At 37.3% G+C, this 19,245-nt stretch overlaps 1 protein-coding gene across 5 annotated transcripts in view; it reads left to right on the forward strand.

The window, feature by feature from the left end:
* SENP6 (SUMO specific peptidase 6) overlaps positions 1-19,245 on the forward strand; it is a 134,499-nt gene that overhangs the window by 40,251 nt on the left and 75,003 nt on the right. For 4 of the 5 annotated variants that reach the window (XM_027550962.1, XM_027550957.1, XM_027550958.1 and 1 more), the window contains exons 4-5: positions 11,028-11,170; positions 15,350-15,445. In XM_027550962.1, coding sequence (XP_027406763.1) covers positions 11,028-11,170; positions 15,350-15,445 — 239 coding nt within the window. Of the gene's footprint in view, positions 1-11,025; positions 11,171-15,349; positions 15,446-19,245 lie in introns of all 5 variants that reach the window. The other variant, XM_027550960.1, reaches the window with a different exon arrangement.

Raw genomic sequence — 19,245 nt, forward strand, 5'->3', positions numbered from 1 at the left:
AGTAATGGTGAAAGTGGGCATCCTTGTCTTGTTCCTGACTTTAGAGGAATTTTTCACCATTGAGGATAATGTTTGCTGTGGGTTTGTCATATATAGCTTTTATTATGTTGAGGTATGTTCCTTCTATTCCTGCTCTCTGGAGAGTTTTTATCATAAATGGGTGTTGAATTTTGTCAAAGGCTTTCTCTTCATCTATTGAGATAATCATATGGTTTTTATTTTTCAATTTGTTAATGTGGTGTATTACATTGATTGATTTGCAGATATTGAAGAATCCTTGCATCCCTGGGATAAAGCCCACTTGGTCATGGTGTATGATCTTTTTAATGTGTTGTTGGATTCTGATTGCTAGAATTTTGTTAAGGATTTTTGCATCTATGTTCATCAGTGATACTGGCCTGTAGTTTTCTTTTTTTTGTGGCATCTTTGTCAGGTTTTGGTATTAGGGTGATGGTGGCCTCATAGAATGAATTTGGAAGTTTACCTTCCTCTGCAATTTTCTGGAAGAGCTTGAGCAGGATAGGTGTTAGCTCTTCTCTAAATTTTTGGTAGAATTCAGCTGTGAAGCCGTCTGGACCTGGGCTTTTGTTTGCTGGAAGATTTTTGATTACAGTTTCAATTTCCGTGCTTGTGATGGGTCTGTTAAGATTTTCTGTTTCTTCCTGGTCCAGTTTTGGAAAGTTGTACTTTTCTAAGAATTTGTCCATTTCTTCCTCGTTGTCCATTTTATTGGCATATAATTGTTGATAATAGTCTCTTATGATCCTTTGTATTTCTGTGTTGTCTGTTGTGATCTCTCCATTTTCGTTTCTAATTTTATTGATTTGATTTTTCTCCCTTTGTTTTTTGATGAGTCTGGCTAATGGTTTGCCAATTTTATTTATCCTTTCAAAGAACCAGCTTTTGGTTTTGTTGATTTTTGCTATGGTCTCTTTTGTTTCTTTTGCATTTATTTCTGCTCTAATTTTTAAGATTTCTTTCCTTCTACTAACCCTGGGGTTCTTCATTTCTTCCTTTTCTAGTTGCTTTAGGTGTAGAGTTAGGTTATTTATTTGACTTTTTTCTTGTTTCTTGAGGTGTGCCTGTATTGCTATGAACTTTCCCCTTAGGACTGCTTTTACCGTGTCCCACAGGTTTTGGGTTGTTGTGTTTTCATTTTCATTCATTTCTATGCAAATTTTTATTTCTTATTTGATTTCTTCTGTGATTTGTTGGTTATTCAGCAGCATGTTGTTCAGCCTCCATATGTTGGAATTTTTAATAGTTTTTCTCCTGTGTAAATTACTGTGTTTTAAAGACACTTGAAATTATTTTTTCTTGGTTTGTAATTCTACCATTTGGGTGAGAGTTATGCTAATTTATTTATTTAAACTTTTTTTTGTTGCTTTGAGGATATGCTTTTTAAAAAATGTTTTGAATTTAATGTATTTTATGATTATGCAGAAGATGTTTTCATGGTTCCAAAGTCAAATCTGCAAAAGAAGTTTATTCAGAAAAGTCTAACTTTTGTCCTGATTCCCTCTTTTCCCTTCTCTTTTACCCATGGGTAACCTGCTTTAAATATTATATGGCTTAGCCTTCCGTTGTTTTTTTTTTTTAACATTAGAATATGCCACCCTTCTTGAAGAAACCCTCAACATTGTTTGGTATCTTGGTTTTTTACTTGGTAGTGTAGTCTGTAAGATCACTCCATAGCAAAGTATTTTGATATCTTTATCATCTGTTTTATTGCTAGATAGGGGCTTCCCTCATAGCTCAGTTGGCAATGCAGCAGACCCTGGTTTGATTCCTGGGCGGACGCAGAGAAGATCTTCCCGAGGAGATCTGCTGGAGAAGGGATAGGCTCTATAGTATTGCTACTTATTGCTATGTAGTAGTCCAGGGAATAGATGTACTATAGATATACAGATATTAGTTGATAAGCAGAGGTTCTTCTCAGTCTAGGTTTTTGATTTGGGAGGTTTGGCTTGGCTGGTAAAGAATCCGCCTGCAATGCAGGAGACCTGGGTTCAATCCCCGAGTTGGGAATATCCCCTGAAGAAGGGAAAGGCTACCCACTCTAGCATTCTGGCCTGGAGAATTCCATGGGCTTTATAGTCCATGGAGTTGCAAAGAATCAGACACAACTGAGCCACTTTCACTTTTTTTTTCTTGCAGATACCCTGCCCCACCTTTTTAAATAAAGTATTTGCGTTGTTACACATTTTTGAGGATGTACATGTTGATATTTTAAAAATAAAACTTACATGACACTGTGTATCCTGTGATCTCTAAAGATAGTTCAGATCTGATATTCATCATCATCTGTTTTAAAAATACATGTACAACAACATTGCAAATCAACTATATTTCAGTTTTAAAAAACTTTAAAAATATGTATGCCATCTCCTCTTTTAACAGTTGGAAAATTCATATTGTGCATTTTTCTCTCAGTCTTAGTTGAGGCCCATAGGATCTTTGGTCTTCAGTGCTGCATGCTGGATCTTTAGTTGTGGCGTGTGAACTCTTGGTTGCAGCGTGGGGGATCTTGTTCCCTGACCACGGGTTAAACCTGGGCTCCCTGAGTTGTGAGCGTGGAGTCTTAGCCACTAGACCACCAGGGAAGTCCCTATATATATATTTTAACTTCACATGATATATTTTTATGCAATTGAAAATATTTTAATTACTCTATCATACTTTATAGATATATGTTTATTGAATAAAAAGATATATACATTTATTGAAATTTAATATTTAGTGATCTTGCCACTAAAAGTTGTTAAATATTTTTTTTACTGAATTAAATGATTTATAATTACTAATAAACATGTAATTTATAATTGTTAAATCTATTGAGTAGAGTTATATTGGAAATATATTTCTTAAAATTGATGGCGTTGCTATTTTCTTTCCTTATTCATTTAGTTTATGTATCCATAAATATTAATTGCTATGCTGTAACTTCCAACAGTAATTTTAAGTTTTTTTAGATATGAGTGCTGAGAAATCTTGGTCACATAATAGATGGATATAGTGATAATTGCTATAGCATTTATCACTCAGTTCTTTCCTTTTGATTTAAATGGCAGAAATCACATAGTAGAAGCTTCCTTGTGGTCCAGTCCTTCCAATGCAGGGATTCCGGTTCAGTCCCCAGTTGGGAAACTAAGACCCCACATGATGTGGGGCAGCTAACTAAGCCTGTGTGATGCAACAGAAAGCTTGTGTCATAACTACTGAGCCTTAGTGCTCCAGAGGCTGCCAGTTCCAGGATTCTACTGGAATCCTGTGCACTGCAGTGAAGAACCAGTGCAGCCAAAAAAAAAAGAAATCACATAGCAATGTAATGTAAGTTTGAAAGCTTAACATAATTTGTAATCCAGTCTTTAGATTTGTTGTCTTTCTGAATTTGGGGGAAATATATTAAAAAGACTTTATCGGTACTTAATGTGTCGGACACGACTGAGTGACTTCACTTTCACTTTTCACTTTCCTGCATTGGAGAAGGAAATGGCAACCCACTCCAGTGTTCTTGCCTGGAGAATCCCAGGGACGGGGGAGCCTGGTAGGCTTCCGTCTATGGGGTCGCACAGAGTCGGACACGACTGAAGTGACTTAGCAGCAGCAGCAGTAGTTATACTTGTTACTTCCTTTTGTTTTAACCAGATGATTTCAGAAATAACTGAAAATACTGAAATCTTGCTCGTTATTAATTGGCCTTTGCCCATATGGTTTGTAAAATATTTTGTTTTTGTATATTTTCTTAAATTTTGGAACTGCATATTTAGTTCATGTGATCTGTGGAAAATGCTTTCACATCACTTACTTGACAAGGCCATCAGTTAAATCAGATATATTATTGATAAATAAGTAGATTTTTTTTCAAATATGCATGTTTTTATTTCAAATATACATGTTAATTTCCCTCCTTAGGATGACATTTTACCATGGAATTCTAGTAGCAAAATACAGCCTTGATTTTGACCTGAATTTTTCTCCCAAATCAAAATCACTGCTTGTAATAAATGTGTGCAAATTTAAATTTTTTTGCGGGGGAGGAGGGCTTTCTTTTCATTGTTCTCACATGATTTTTTTCCTTGGGGCAATGCTTTTCTTGATACTAACTAAAGTAGAGATATAAAGTCATTAAATGAAAGTTTTCATCACTTTTGCTTTTCCATTTTGTGTTATATTAAATAGTTATTTTAAGAAAATCCTAAGTTGGTCCAGAATACTGTTTTTAACTATAGGTTCAATTTTAACAGAAATATATATAAAACAGGGAAAGATAGGAAACTCTACTAAGTGCCAAAAGAGGTTCCAGATACCAGTATTTACAAATGTTCTTTTCATGAGGTTTTTAGACTCTTAATACAGTAAGAATTATGTCTTTGGTAAAGTGGAAGAAGTTTACTGTGAAAGTGAAGATGGGAAAGGAGATATTACATGATGCCTTTTCTACAGATGGGTTTTAAATCAATTTTAAGAAAGTGTTAAAGTGGTTGTTGTTCAGTCAGTAAGTCATATCCAAACTTTTTTGCCACCCTATGGACTGGAGCATGCCAGGCTTCCCTGCCCTCCACTATCTCCTGGAGTTTGCTTAAATTCATTGAGTGACGCCATCTGACCATCTTATCCTCTGTTGCTGCCTTTGCCTTCAATCTTACCCAGCATCAGGGTCTTTTTCAGTGTGTCAGCTCTTTGTATTAGGCTGCTGAAGTATTGGAGCTTCAGCTTCAGCATCAATCGTTTCAATGAATATTCAGGACTGATTTCCTTTAGAATTGACTGGTTTGATCTTGCTGTCCAGGGGATTCTCAAGAGTCTTCTGCAGTACCACGGTTAAAAAGCAGCAGTTGTTTGGCGCTCAGCCTTCTTTATGGTCCAGGTCTCACATCTGTATATGACTACTGGAAAAACCATAGCTTTGACTATATGGACCTTTGTTGGCAAAGTGATGTCTCTGCTTTTTAATATGCTGTCTAGGTTTGCATCGCTTTCCTTCCAAGGAGCAAGCATCTTTTAATTTCATAGCTGCAGTTACCGTTTACAGTTATTTTGGAGCCCATGAAAATAAAATCTGTCACTATTTCCACTTTTTCTCCTTCTATTTTCCATGAAGTGATGGGATTGGATGCCATGATCTTCGTTTTTTGAATGTTGAGTTTTAAGCTAGCTTTTTCACTCTGCTCTTTCATTAAGAGGCTCTTTAGTTCTTCTTCTCTTTCTGCCATAAGGGTGATGTCCTCTGCATATCTAGGGTTATTGATATTTCTTCTGGCAATCTTGATTCCAGCTTGTGCTTCATCCAGTCTGGCATTTCGCATGATATGCTCTGCATATAAATTAAATAAGCAAGGTGACAACATACAGCCTTGTCATACTCCTTTCCAAATTTGGAACCAGTCCATTATTATTCCATGTCCAGTTCTAACTGTTGCTTCTTGATCTACATACAGGTTTCTCAGGAGACAGATAAGGTGGTCTGGTACTCCCATCTCTTTGAGAATTTTCCAGTTTGTTTGATCCACAGAGTCAAAGGCTTTAGTGTAGTCAGTGAAGCAGAAGTAGATGTTTTTCTTTCTCTGTACACCAATGGATGCTGGCAGTTTAATTTCTGGTTTCTCTGCTCTTGTAAACCCATCTTGTAGAATTTCTCAGTTCATGTACTGCTGAAGCCTTGCTTGAAGGATTTGAGCATTACCTTGCTAGTATGTGAAATGAGCGCAGTTGTACAGTAGGAGTTGATTTTCTTAAAATGATCCATATCTGTTGGTCCCTTAGAAAGTCTTTGTGTAAAAGAGTCTCTTTAATAGTGTGGGTAATATATAGGTCCTTATGGGTCATTAGTTTAAACTAATGTAGCCCCTTTACTGTATTTGAAAATGAGTGTAGAATTAGGAGAAAGCCTTTATTTTGGCTCAAAGTGTTTTAGTATTCTTCCCCTTCTCTTTCACAGAATAATCTTTTTGCCTTTGCGTTCCTGCAGTTTCATTGTGCCTCTTTATATAAAGGATGCATGTTTTTTATTAATTCTGAAAAAATTTTGGTCATTATCTAGATATTGCCTTTCCTCATTTTTTCTGGAACTAATTTTATTAGGTATTATTAGACCATCTTTCTTTTATGCCCTTTAATGTATATTTTATGTGTAAAAGAAAAAGGATAAAGGGCCAAAAAAAAAATCATTCCTATACCATATTCCATATAGTTTCCTCAGTTGTGTCCTCCAGTTCACTTTTATCTTCAGCTATACCTAATCTGCTGTTTAGTCATTCATTTCTTTTTCTTTTTTTAAAAACAATTTAAATATAATTTGTAGAACTTTTGGTTCTCTTTTAAAATTTTATGTTTTTCATAGTGCCTTGTTCTTTCTGTACTGTTTGTTTCCATTTCAATTTTAAGAATTTCAGAACCTTTAACATATATTTTTAATGTCTTTAATCATTTAATAGATTCCTTTATACTGTCTTATTTTCTGATACTCTTAGATGCTAAATTTCCTGAATACTTTTTTGTTTTTAATTGTCGTCGTGATGTGCGGTAAGCTTGGGAGGAAGATACACATGTTGGTAATTTGCACATTTAGCAGTCCCAGTGAAATAATCATGTCACAAAATAGTATTGTTAACAGTGTTCTAGATAGTAGAGAGCAAAACAGACAAGTTTCTTATTCCAGTGGAGCTTATATTCTGGTAACTGGCTGCTTATTAGTTATTAATGATTAATGTTAAAATATAAGGATTAGTAGACCAAGACTCACAGGCCAAATCTGGCCCACAGCCTATGGTCTATGAATTAGAGTACGTGTGTGTGTGTTCAGTTGGTCAGTTGTGTCTCACTCTTTGCAACCCTGTTGACCGTAACTTGCCAGACTCTAATGTCCATGGAATTTCCCACGCAAGAATACTGGAGTGGGTTGCCGTTTCCTCCTCTAGGGGATCTTCCTGAACCAGGGGTCAAACCTGGGTCTCCCACATTGCAGACAGATTCTTTACCACTGAGCCATCAGGGAAGCCCATATTCAAGTAGTTAGAATATCAGGTTTTAGGTCTGCGTATGACGGATGGTTGTGAGAATTCTGAGACTTTGTAATCCACCTAGGGCTTTTCATGTGGACTCTTTGCGACCTGTGAACTGTAGCCCGCTAGCCTCCTCTGTCCATGGGATTCTCCAGGCAAAAATACTGAAGTGGGTTGCCATGCTCTCCTTCAGGGGATCTTACAGACCCAGGAATCAAACCCATGTCTCTTACCATCTCTGCATTAGCAAGTGGGTTCTTTGCTACTACTGCCACGTGGAAACTGAGAGTTAGAGGGGAAGGAAGATTAAAAGTTTTGGGGGGGCCTTTAGACTGAATTGGGGCTTTCCTCATAGCTCAGTTGGTGAAGAATCCTCCTGCAATGCACGAGACCCTGGTTCGATTCCTGGCTCGGGAAGATCCCCTGGAGAAGGGCTAGACTACCCACTCCAGTATTCTGGCCTGGAGAATTCCATGGACTGTATAGTATAGTCCGTGGGGTTGCAGAGTCACACAGGACTGAGCAACTTTCACTTTCACTTTTAGACTGAATAATAGTAGCACTCTAATCCATGAGATGGTCATAAATGGCTCGAACTTTACTTGTTTACAACTTTCTCCCAATAATTTGATGTAGATTACCAAAAATACAAATAAAATGAAAGAAAATAAAAATTATTTATTACATAAAGAAAAGTAGATGTGCCATGCATCTGAAATAATTTATATGTTGTATTTTAATTCAACAGATAGCTCTAAATTTTCTGGCAGCTTTAATTCTATACTGTAGGTTTGTAACTGCATGAGAAGAGAATCTTTTACAAATTTCAGTTCAATTCAGTTCAGTCGCTCAGTCGTGTCTGACTCTTTGCGACCCCATAAATTGCAGCACGCCAGGCCTCCCTGTCCATCACCAACTCCCGGAGTTCACTCAGACTCAACGTCCATCGAGTCAGTGATGCCATCCAGCCGTCTCATCCTCTGTTGTCCCCTTCTCCTCCTGCCCCCATTCCCTCCCAGCATCAGTCTTTTCCAATGAGTCAACTCTTTGCATGAGGTGGCCAAAGTACTGGAGTTTCAGCTTTAGCATCATTCCTTCCAAAGAAATCCCAGGGCTGATCTCCTTCAGAATGGACTGGTTGGATCTCCTTGCTGTCCAAGGGACTCTCAAGAATCTTCTCCAACACCACAGTTCAAAAGCATCAGTTCTTCGGCACTCAGCCTTCTTCACAGTCCAACTCTCACATCCATACATGACCACAGGAAAAACCATAGCCTTGACTAGGCAGACCTTTGTTGGCAAAGTAATGTCTCTGCTTTTGAATATGCTATCTAGGTTGGACATAACTTTCCTTCCAAGGAGTAAGCGTCTTTTAATTTCATGGCTGCAGTCACCATCTGCAGTGATTTTGGAGCCCCAGAAAATAAAGTCTGACACTGTTTCCACTGTTGCCCTGTCTATTTGCCATGACGTGATGGGACCGGATGCCATGATCTTCGTCTTCTGAATGTTGAGCTTTAAGCCAACTTTTTCACTCTCCACTTTTACTTTCATCAAGAGGCTTTTTAGTTCCTCTTCACTTTCTGCCATAAGGGTGGTGTCATCTGCATATCTGAGGTTATTGGTATTTCTCCCACCAGTCTTGATCCAGCTTGTGCTTCTTCCAGCACAGTGTTTCTCATGATGTACTCTGCCTGTGATTCTCCTATGGGGTGACATTCCCCCTGCCCCCACCCCCTGCAAGCTACTTTCTAAGTGTAACAGATAGTAAGGGCCCTTTTCTAAGGCAATTTAACAATGCACTAGATGTTTTTCATGAGTTATCTGCAAAACTGAAAGTACTATTTGTCTTACTGCTGACTGTATATAGCTTTTGATAGTAACCTATTGGTAGCAGAATTGAGAAATTTAAGAATTTGTCTTATGCAAATCTTGCTTTAATGATGAACTTTGAGTTGTCTATTGCTATGCCTAAATATTTTCTTAAAAAGGAAATTTGAAAATGTGTTAGCACTTAGTCAGGAAATATGGTTGAATTTGCTGAGTTAAGTGCCTGTATATTGAGTAAGATAATTTTTTATCTTAGGATTAGCTTTCTACATTCATTAACATATAAAGAAATTTTTATTCCTTTGATTTTGAGATTTACGATTTTGAGTGTTAACTTGGAATAACATAGTTTGGGTTTATCTCTTCTGGTGAAGAATTAATATCTATAATTATATTTCCATAATTTATAGTATTTATATTTCTGCAAAATGAAGTGAAGTGAAAGTTGCTTAGTCGTGTCTGACTCTTTGTGACCCCATGGACTGTAGCCTGCCAGGCTCCTCTGTCCATGGGATTCTCCAGGCAACAATACTGGAGAGGGTAGCCATTCCCTTCTCCAGGGGATCTTCCAACCCAGGAATCAAACCCAGGTCTCCTGCATTGCAGGCAGATTCTTTACCATCTGAGCCACTAGGGAAGCCCACATTTCTGCAAGTAACACTATAAAAAATTCCTTACATGCAGTGCAGTATGGGAAAGCATAGGGTTTGTTGTCAGGTCAATACTTTGTTCAAATCCATTTAACTAGTTTAGACAAGTTACTTTGCTTTCTAAGCTCAGTAATCTTTCATAATCTAGGAACAGAGTTCCCATAAAGTTTAAGTGATACGTGGTGAAGAGATTTTGTTGGAGAAAGAGAAAGAGAACTGAAGTGGGAAATCAAATCTGAGCATATTAATCCTGTCATTCAGTTCCGTAGTGTCAAGTAATTTGCCTGATGTTTTAGGTGTAGCTTCTGAATCCCAGTCTGAAGAACTACTGAAATGTATAAAATATGCAGATGAAGTGAGATATTGAGTATATAGTAATTATCATAATGCTGTCTATGTGTGCGTGTGCTCAGTTGTGTCTGACTCTTTGAGACCCTGTGGGCTGTAGCTCGGAAGGTTCCTCTGTCCACGGGATTATCCCAGGAAGAATTCTGGAGTGGGTTACCATTTCCCGCTCCAAGGGATCTTCCTGAACCCAGGGATTGAACCCATGTCTCCTCAGTCTCCTGCATTCGCAGGCAGATTATTTACCACTGAGCCACCACCTCGGAAGCCAAATGCCATAAGCAGTCATTTATTTGTTGTAATTATCCATATATGGAGGGGTGAAATTAAATGGTTAGTCCTAATGGAAATGTCTCAGAATTTTTTTTGGCATGTGCACACTGCTGTATTTATTTTTGGCTGTGCTGGGTCTTCATTGCTGCACAGGGCCTTTCTTTAGTTGCAGTGAGTGAGGCCACTCTTCATTGAGGTGCACAGGCTTGTCATTGCGGTGACTTCTCTAGTTGCGGAGCACAGGCTCTAGGCACACAGATCCGGTAGTTGCAGCACATAGGCTTAGTAGTTGCCACTGCTCTAGGGCCTGCAGGCTTCAGCATTTGTGGCTCAGAGGCTCGTTAGCTGTGTAGTCCCCTTTTCAGCACTATCTGTGAAACCTGGGGACTTGTTAGAAATGCACATTCTCTGGCTCATCCCAAATTACTGAATCAGAATAAACTGTAAGAGTTGGACACAGCAGTTTGTTTTAACAAACCATCCAGGTAATTGGCTAAAGCCATTGTCCTTGTACAGTGATAACTTACTGCTGTATTTGGCTGTCCTGTCCTACAGGTGCATCGAGGCCTGTTACGCAGGGGAAATGTTTATATTTTACTCTCAGGAAAGAGCTATCTTAAGATGCTCCACCCTCATCCCTTTTATTTTTCTCATAATTTTCTCAAATAACTTTGGTGATGCTGAAATGAAAAGGAAATGATATGATAAATACCCATGTTCCTACATATTTGTGTTGTGCTTAAGGGAAAAAAAAGTACTATAGTTGAAATACTCTTAAGTCTGTGCCACTGCCACCCCTTTCCCCCATTTCCAATAGCTGGTATATTTTTACTACTTTTTTTAATAAATGGATTTTCAAATACTTGTTGATAAATTATCTTATTTTGTCACTTATTGACTCTAACATCTATGGATCTTTTTACAGTTAAATCGTCAATCTGAAATTGTTGCTACTAGTTCTGTTGATCCCTGGAAGACATGTGCAAGACGAAACAAGACCGAAAGTTTAAAACCTTTGAAAGGCAACGCAATTGGACTTAACATGTTGAGCAACAATAAGAAATTGAGGTATAGGCACTTTACTGTACATCCCTACAGAAAAGATAAACGGTTTGACAGCAGAAACTAATTGGCCACGTTTGGTCAATTGGCCCAACCTGTACCTTTTGTTTTTAGAATGGCCCTAATGTGTGAATTCTTTGCTTTGAATTTTGGGACTAGGATGGATTGCAGTGATTTCTTGGTTTGGAATAAAAATATTGAAAGGAAAATTTTGGTGCACAAGGATTTCATGAAATGAACTTGCTTTCAAACAGCAAAATCTTGGTCATAAAATTAAAAGTCAAGTCTTCATTGGAAAGTACTTACCAGGATTATCTCAGTGTTGTTGTTGTCAGTCACTAAGTTATGTCCAACACTTTGCCACCCCGTGGACTACAGATTGCCACGCTTCCCTGTCCTTCACCATCTCCTGGAGTTTGCTCACACTCATGTCCATTGAGTCAATGATCCCATCCATTCCTCTCATCCTCTGTTGCCCCCTTCTCCTCCTGCCTTCAGTCTTTCCTAGCATCAGGGTCTTTTCCAGTGAGTTGGCTCCTCTTGTCAAGTGGCCAAAGTATTGGAGCTTCAGCATCAGTCCTTCCAGTGAATTTTCAGAGTTGATTTCCTTTAGGATTGACTGGTTTGATCTCCTTGCTGTCTGAGGGGCTCTTATTTATACTTCCTTATTTTCCCTTGTATTTGGAAGGATTCCATATATAAAACAGATAAATTCCATTTTTGTTTTGAAGAATGCAAATATTTTTTCCCAAATAGTTATCTATTAATTTTGCTTGTACAGTCCTTCATTGACCTGAAAGCTTTCATCTTCATATGAACAAATCAACTTTTACCTTCTGATTCATGCTATTTGGATCTTCTAAAAAAAATAACTCCTCACTCTTAAGTCATAAAGATACTTGCTGCTGCTGCTGCTGCTGCTAAGTCGCTTCAGTCCGACTCTGTTTGACCCCATAGGCAACAGCCCATCAGGCTCCGCCGCCCCTGGGATTCTTCAGGCAAGAACACTGGAGTGGGTTGCCATTTCCTTCTCCAGTGCATGAAAGTGGAAAGTGAAAAGTGAAAGTGAAGTCACTCAGTTGTGTCCAACTCTCAGTGATCCCATGGACTGCAGCCTACCAGGCTCCTCCATCCATGGGATTTTCCAGGCAAGAGTACTGGAGTGGGGTGCCATCTCCTTCTCCGATAAAGATACTTAAGTATACATAAAGATCAGTCAGTCAGTTCAGTCGCTCAGTCATGTCCGACTCTTTGTGACCCCATGGAGTACAGCATGCCAGGCCTCCCTGTCCATCTCCAACTCCTGTCTTTACTCAAACTCATGTCCATTGAGTCGGTGATGGCATCCAACCATCTCAACCTCTATCATCCCCTTCTCCTCCCGCCTTCAATCTTTCCCAACATCAGGGTCTTTTCCAGTGAGTTAATTCTTTGCATCAGGTGGCCAAAGTATTGGAGTGTCAGCTTCAGCATCAGTCCTTCCAATGAACATTCAGGACTGATTTGTTTTAGGATTGACTGATTGGATCTCCTTACAGTCCAAGGGACTCTCAAGAGTCTTCTCCAATACCACAGTTCAAAAGCATCAGTTCTTCAGCACTCAGCCTTCTTTATGGTCCAACTCTCACATCCATACATGACTACTGGAAAAACCATAGCTTTGACTATATGAGCCTTTGTCAGTGACGTGACATCTCTGCTTTTTAATATGCTGTCTAAATTTGCCGTAGCTTTTCTTCCAAGGAGCAAGCATCTTTTAATTTCATTGCTAGTGTCACCATCCACAGTGATTTTGGAACCCAAGAAAATAAAGTCTGGGCTGTTTCCCTTTCTTCCCCCATCTATTTGCCATGAAGTGATGGGAGCAGATGCCATAATCTTAATTTTCTGAACATTGAGTTTTAAGCCAGCTTTTCACCCTCCTCTTTCACCTTCATCAAGAGTCTCTTTCATTCCTCTTTGCTTTCTGCCATTAGGGTGGTGTCTGAGGTTACTGATATTTCTCCCAACAATGTTGATTCCAACTTGTGCTTTCATCCAGCTCAGCATTTCGCTTGATGGACTCTGCATTTACGTTAAATAAGCAGGGTGACAATACACAGCCTTGACGTATTCCTTTGCCAATTTTGAACCAGTCCATTGTTCCATGTCTGGTTGTATCTGTTGTTCCTTGACCTGCATACAGGTTTCTCAGGAGGTAGATAGGTCTGATATTCCTATCTCTTGACAAATTTTCCACAGTTTGTTGTGATCCACACAGTCAAAGTTTTAGAGTAGTCAATGAAGCAGAAGTAGGTGTTTCTCCAAAATTTTCTTGCTTTTTCTGTGATCCAACGGATGTCGGCAGTTTGTGATCTCTGGTTCCTCTGCCTTTTTTACATCCAGCTTGTACATCTGGAAGTTCTTGGTTCACGTACTGTTGAAGCCTAGCTTGAAGGATTTTTAGCCTTACCTTGCTAGTGTGTGAAACGAGTGCAGTTGTATGGTAGTTTGAACATTCTTTGGTATTGCCCTTCTTTGGAATTGGAATAAAATTGACCTTTTCCAGTCTTGTGGCCACTGCTGAGTTTTCCAAATTTGCTGGCATGTTGAGTGCAGCACTTCCATAGCATCATCTTTAAGGATTTGAAATAGCTCAACTGGAATTCTGTCATCTCCAGTAGCTTTGTTCATAGTAATGCTTCCTAAGGCTCACTTGATTTTTACACTCCTGGATGTCTGGCTCTAGGTGAGCGATCTCACCATCATGCTTATCTTGGTTATTAAGACCTATATTGTTGCCACTTCTTCTTAGTCTTAATCTCTTCTGCTTCTGTTCCGTTTCTGTCCTTTATTGAGCCCATCTTTGCATGAACTGTTCCTTTGGTATCTCTAATTTTCTTGAAAACATCTCTAGTCTTTCTCATTCTGTTGTTTTCCTCTGTTTCTTTGCATTGTTCACTTAAGAAGGCTTTCTTATCTCTCCTTGCTATCCTTTGGAACTCTGCATTCAGTTGGGTATATCTTTTCCTTCATTTTTTGCCTTTTTCTTCTCCTTTCTCATGTATTTGTAAGGCCTCCTCAGAAAACCATCTTGTCTTCTTGTATTTCCCTTTTGTGGGCATGGTTCTGGTTGCCACAGTGTTATTAACCTCTGTCCATAGTTCTTAAGGTCCTCTCTCAGATCTAATTCTGTTGAATCTGTTTGTCACTTCCACTGTGTAACCGTAAGGGATTTGACTTAGATCATACATGAATGACCTAGTGGTTTTCTCTATCTACTTTCTTTAAGTCTGAATTTTGCAATAAAGGAGCGCATGATCTGAGCCACAGTCAGCTCCAGATCTTGTTTTTGCTGACTGTTAGGTAGAGTTTCTCGATCTTCGGCTACAAAGAATAAAATCAGTCTGATTTTGGTATTGACCATCTGGTGATGTCCATGTGTAGAGTCTCCTTTTGTGTTGTTTGAAGAGTATGTTTGCTATGACCAGTGAGTTCTCTTGGCAAAACTCTCAGTGAGGCACTCCTTTTATTTTCTTTCTTTCTTTTTTTTCCTTAAGATTTCTTATTCTGCTTTTCTTCTAGATATCATTCATCTTTCCTGGTTGTTGTCATAGTGAACCACTGTTACTGATATGATTGGTCTATTGCATATCCCAGAAATAGGATTGAAATCACTGTTTTATTTTTACTTTCTTAGTTTATAAGTCATTTGAGAAACATAAAGGCTAACTAATTTTCAAGTCAGTGGAGAGTCAAAAGTAGAATTTAGCACTTTTAATTTTTTTAATAATTGACACTTATTATTATTTTGGCACATAAGAAAGCTTTGTATATTCATAGTATATAGTTTAAAAGCTTTTTTTTCCTCAATAGATATTCCTAAATAGAGAATAAGAAGAAATATATCTGGATTAATTTACAGGAAATATTACAGTGTGAAATATATGTTTAGGATTCCTCATTTCTGTTCTAATGTTCTACTCTTTACCTTCTTTAATAAACTGGATTGGAAACATTTTGGAGACAAATTCAGAAAGTGGAAACTATTGGAAAACTTAACATGGGCAGTGGGTTTATGTATAAAAAAGTTCTTATAAGTGATTAAGTTTTTTGTGTGTGTCCTCAGATTTTAAAGGATGTATTTTTCTTATGTATATATAATTTTTCCCTGTTTAATTTATTCTTTGTTTCTTGACTCTGCAGTGAAAATACACAAAATACATCATTATGCTCTGGAAGTGTAAGACGTTTTCCTCATGCTAATGCACAGATAGCAATAGTAAAAACAGCAGCCCAAAGGTAAGGATTCTAATTACCATTGTTTAGTATATAGTCCATGAGGTCGCTCAGAGTCGGACATGACTGAGCGACTTCACTTTGACTTTTCACTTTCATGCATTGGAGAAGGCAATGGCAACCCACTCCAGTGTTCTTGCCTGGAGAATCCCAGGGACAGGGGAGCTTGGTGGGCTGCCGTCTATGGGGTCTCACAGAGTCGGACACGACTGAAGTGACTTAGCAGCAGGAGCGGTATATACTTATCATCCTCTTTAATAAGAGTTGGTCACTGCCTTTTTTTTTTAAAAGAACCTTTTTTCTTACTTTCTAGAATTTCACTATGTTTCCATTGTCTCTAAAGAGATACTCATGTTTCTGATATAATTCATACCCTACAATTTTTTTATTTTATACCTACTTTTAAATAAATTGCAGTCTGTAAACAGACATTTTAAGTAAAAGCCATTCTGTTGGATTATATTCCTGTTAAATTAAGCTGATTTTTACATTTAACAGAGAGGTCTTCAGCTGGTACTTTAGTTCTGATGAGTAAAACTATAGTTATTACTTTACTTTCTTTGTAAGGTTTATAAGATTTCATAGTATCAAAGTAAATCACATTGTTTTAAACGAGATATTTCTGTGTTTTCATAAATATGACTGTTCTCATTGATCATGAAAGTCCTACTTGAATCTTGAAATAGTTCAAGGGATAGTGTGATAGTTGATGTTCTTAAATGCTTTTGAGGTTTTTCATAACCATTTTTGGATGGTAATGAAGTTTCAGTTGAATTTCAGTTCTTAGTCAATTTCAGCCAACAAAAAATTTTTTAGGCTCCAACAATTACAAAATAATTTATCTCTTTATTTCTTGCATTTTGAATAGTTGCATTACATTTTTATAGCTAGTAAAAGTTAAAGGTTTTTTTTAATATGTGCTAGATGTTCATTTTAAAATATGTACTAGATGTTTTTCTTCAGTCTTTAGACTGCTGATCTAGATTGCTCTTCATTGAGAAAATGTGTCCTGACTCTTAGCCTTGCTGTATTTGCTATAACACAGAGTTTCAACTTAAAAACCTTAAATTTTTCTCATACTTTAGCACAATAAGAAAATCTTTTCTTTGCCTAAATATTTTTCATAGTTTTACTGTAAGATGTTTTAGAAATTCAGCTAAAAAAATGGGCAAATTACTATACATACCAAAAAATTGACTTGCCTTACACATCAAGCTCTGTGGCCTACACATAGCACAACATGAGAAGAAACAATGAAAGCAAAGTAATTAAGGGGAAGGAAGAAGTTTAGAAGGATAGACGCACTGTTTCTCATATACTGATCACATTGATACAATTCATCCCTAAGAAAAACCTACTTTCTATTCTGAAAATGAGGTGTAAGTTGAAATACTAATTTATAATCAAGTGATATATTCTACAACCAAGATTATTACTGGTTTAGAAGTTAACTAGTAGTTCAGAATTATTTACACTATGCCTTATTCTCCCCATTTCGCCTTTCTTCATTGGTAATGTTAAAAATTAATTTCAGTTTGGGAATTGGCTTGTGTTTTTTTTTTAATTCTGTGTCATGGCACCTCATACCTTGCCATGTATAAGGTATACATTATGCCTCTGTATAAAAAATTAGTTTCTGTTAATAGGAGTGGTATTTATTAGTAAAATAATGTTTCTTAGAAAAATAAAAAACGATTTCAAATGTATTTAAAAAACAATCCTGAGTGAAAATACAAGTGAAGGACAAGTAGGGGCCTTAAGGGAAACCGTGAAGTGTCATGTCTACAGGACAGATTCTCGTTAGGTTTGTCTCTCATAGAATAAATATTTCTTAGTGCTACTGCAGTGTGACTGTCATTAAAAAGATTATGACTTGCAAACACTAGTCATTGAGAGTTTTCCCAATTTCCTTCCTTCAAAAGTTTTGAGTGATTTTATGCTACATACCTATGGCTCAGTGGGTAAAGAATCCACCTGCAGTGCAGGAGACACAGGAGGCGCAGGTTCATTCCCTGGGTTGGGAAGATCCCCTGGAGGAGGAAATGGCAACCCACTCCAGTATTCTTGCCTGGAAAATCCCATGGACAGAGGAGCCTGGTGGGCTAGTGTCCAAAGTGTTGCAAAGAGTGGAACATGATTAAGCATGCAGAATGCTACATACATGTACCTACATACATAGGTACAGAGTAGTCAAAGATGAGTATCACAGTTTTTTCCTTGAAACTCAAGTTTGGTTAGGGTAGAAGACAGAGTAACAAGTAAGCAAATGTTTACCTGGTGAGTACAGTAGCAGTATGCAAAGTATGTGTAGTACAAAGCAGTGAAAAATGCACAAAGGAAGTATTAAAGAAGCTTTTGAGTGTTTTAGCCTTAAGAGAACACTCCATGGGGTAGGAACCACATCTTCAATGGGCATGAAAAAAACCTTCACCCAAGATGATAGCTAGCAAACTTTTGGTTTTAATTAGTGTAGTGTTGGCACAATTGTCAGGCCTCAGATGTGTAAAAGCACACTGGCTTTTATGGTTTCACCTAATTTTTCTTATTTTCTCACCTCTGCATTTGAAATTAAAGGCAGTGTTACTAGTTGGTGATTCACACACATAATCCCTGCCTCCTGGGGTGAGTGGTGTACCTTGTCTTTTAAGTAAATCAGACCTGCATTTTGTATAGTTTGTAAGATATTGAAATAAGTACATCACACCTTTTTAATCTAAAAGAAAGGAATGTTAAAGTATCAAATCAGATTAACTACGATTTGGAGGATATTATGGGTACAGTCTGGTTTCTTACTGCTATTCCAAATGTTAATTCATATTTAAAAGGTAGGTTGTTTATATACTAATAGTGATGGAGATAGTATAGAAAAAAATGAAATGCAGAAAATTAAAAATCTTTATAACTGTACCATTTCCACTCCTAACTTTAACTAGACTTGGAAAAAGAACTTATTTATTGATTTATGTTTTATTTACATTTTCGCCTTTTTTTTATTTTTATTTAAGGCTAGATAGAAAGACTTAAAAGGACTCTAGAGGAACATGAATGTTTGCAAAAGCATATATAATTCATAAATAGGAAAATGGGCTCCTGGAATAAGCAAGATTTCATTATTAATGAAAAGTACCACTTTGACCAAAAGGAAGTCAAAAATCAAATCATAGATACCAGAATCAATCAGCTTGTTTTCTTTTTAAATTTTAAGAGCAGAAGTAGTCCAAAAGGAACATTAAATCAACAGTTTTACGAAGTCTTACATTACCAATAATGGCTTCCTGTCTCATTTTTTAAAAGCTTTATTCCTTCTTTTATTCTTTCTCTCTCTCTCTCTTTGAATATATAAGCTCTTCTAGGGCAGGGCTTGATAATAAACACATATTGAGGTGAGGAGTATTGGAAAACTACCATAACTCATACTTAAATATCATAGAAAATGCATTTTTTTCAAGTGTAAGAGACGTGAACATGAATGTATGTATTTTGGGGTTTTATTTTCTTCGTAACTCCTTTGGTTTATTGGAAAGAACCAAGCCCGTTTCTACTGTGTCTTCTACCTTTCTGTCTGTGGTACTAAACTCTTTTCACAACAGTGAGAACTCTGGGCACAACAGTGTAGAGTAGGAAATGACTAGATTAGGTATTAATGCCTCAGTTTTGGTTTTCATTTTACTTTTCTTAAAAATGTAACACCATAAGAAATAAATACATAAGGACAGACAGATTGAGCTTTTATGTTTATATTTTGTTTCACTTTAATAGGTTTATGATAGATAATTTTCCTTCATTTTTCTGTCATTTGTCCA

This window comes from Bos indicus x Bos taurus, chromosome 9 (genome assembly GCF_003369695.1).
Source record: "Bos indicus x Bos taurus breed Angus x Brahman F1 hybrid chromosome 9, Bos_hybrid_MaternalHap_v2.0, whole genome shotgun sequence".
NCBI classification, from domain to species: domain Eukaryota; kingdom Metazoa; phylum Chordata; class Mammalia; order Artiodactyla; family Bovidae; genus Bos; species Bos indicus x Bos taurus.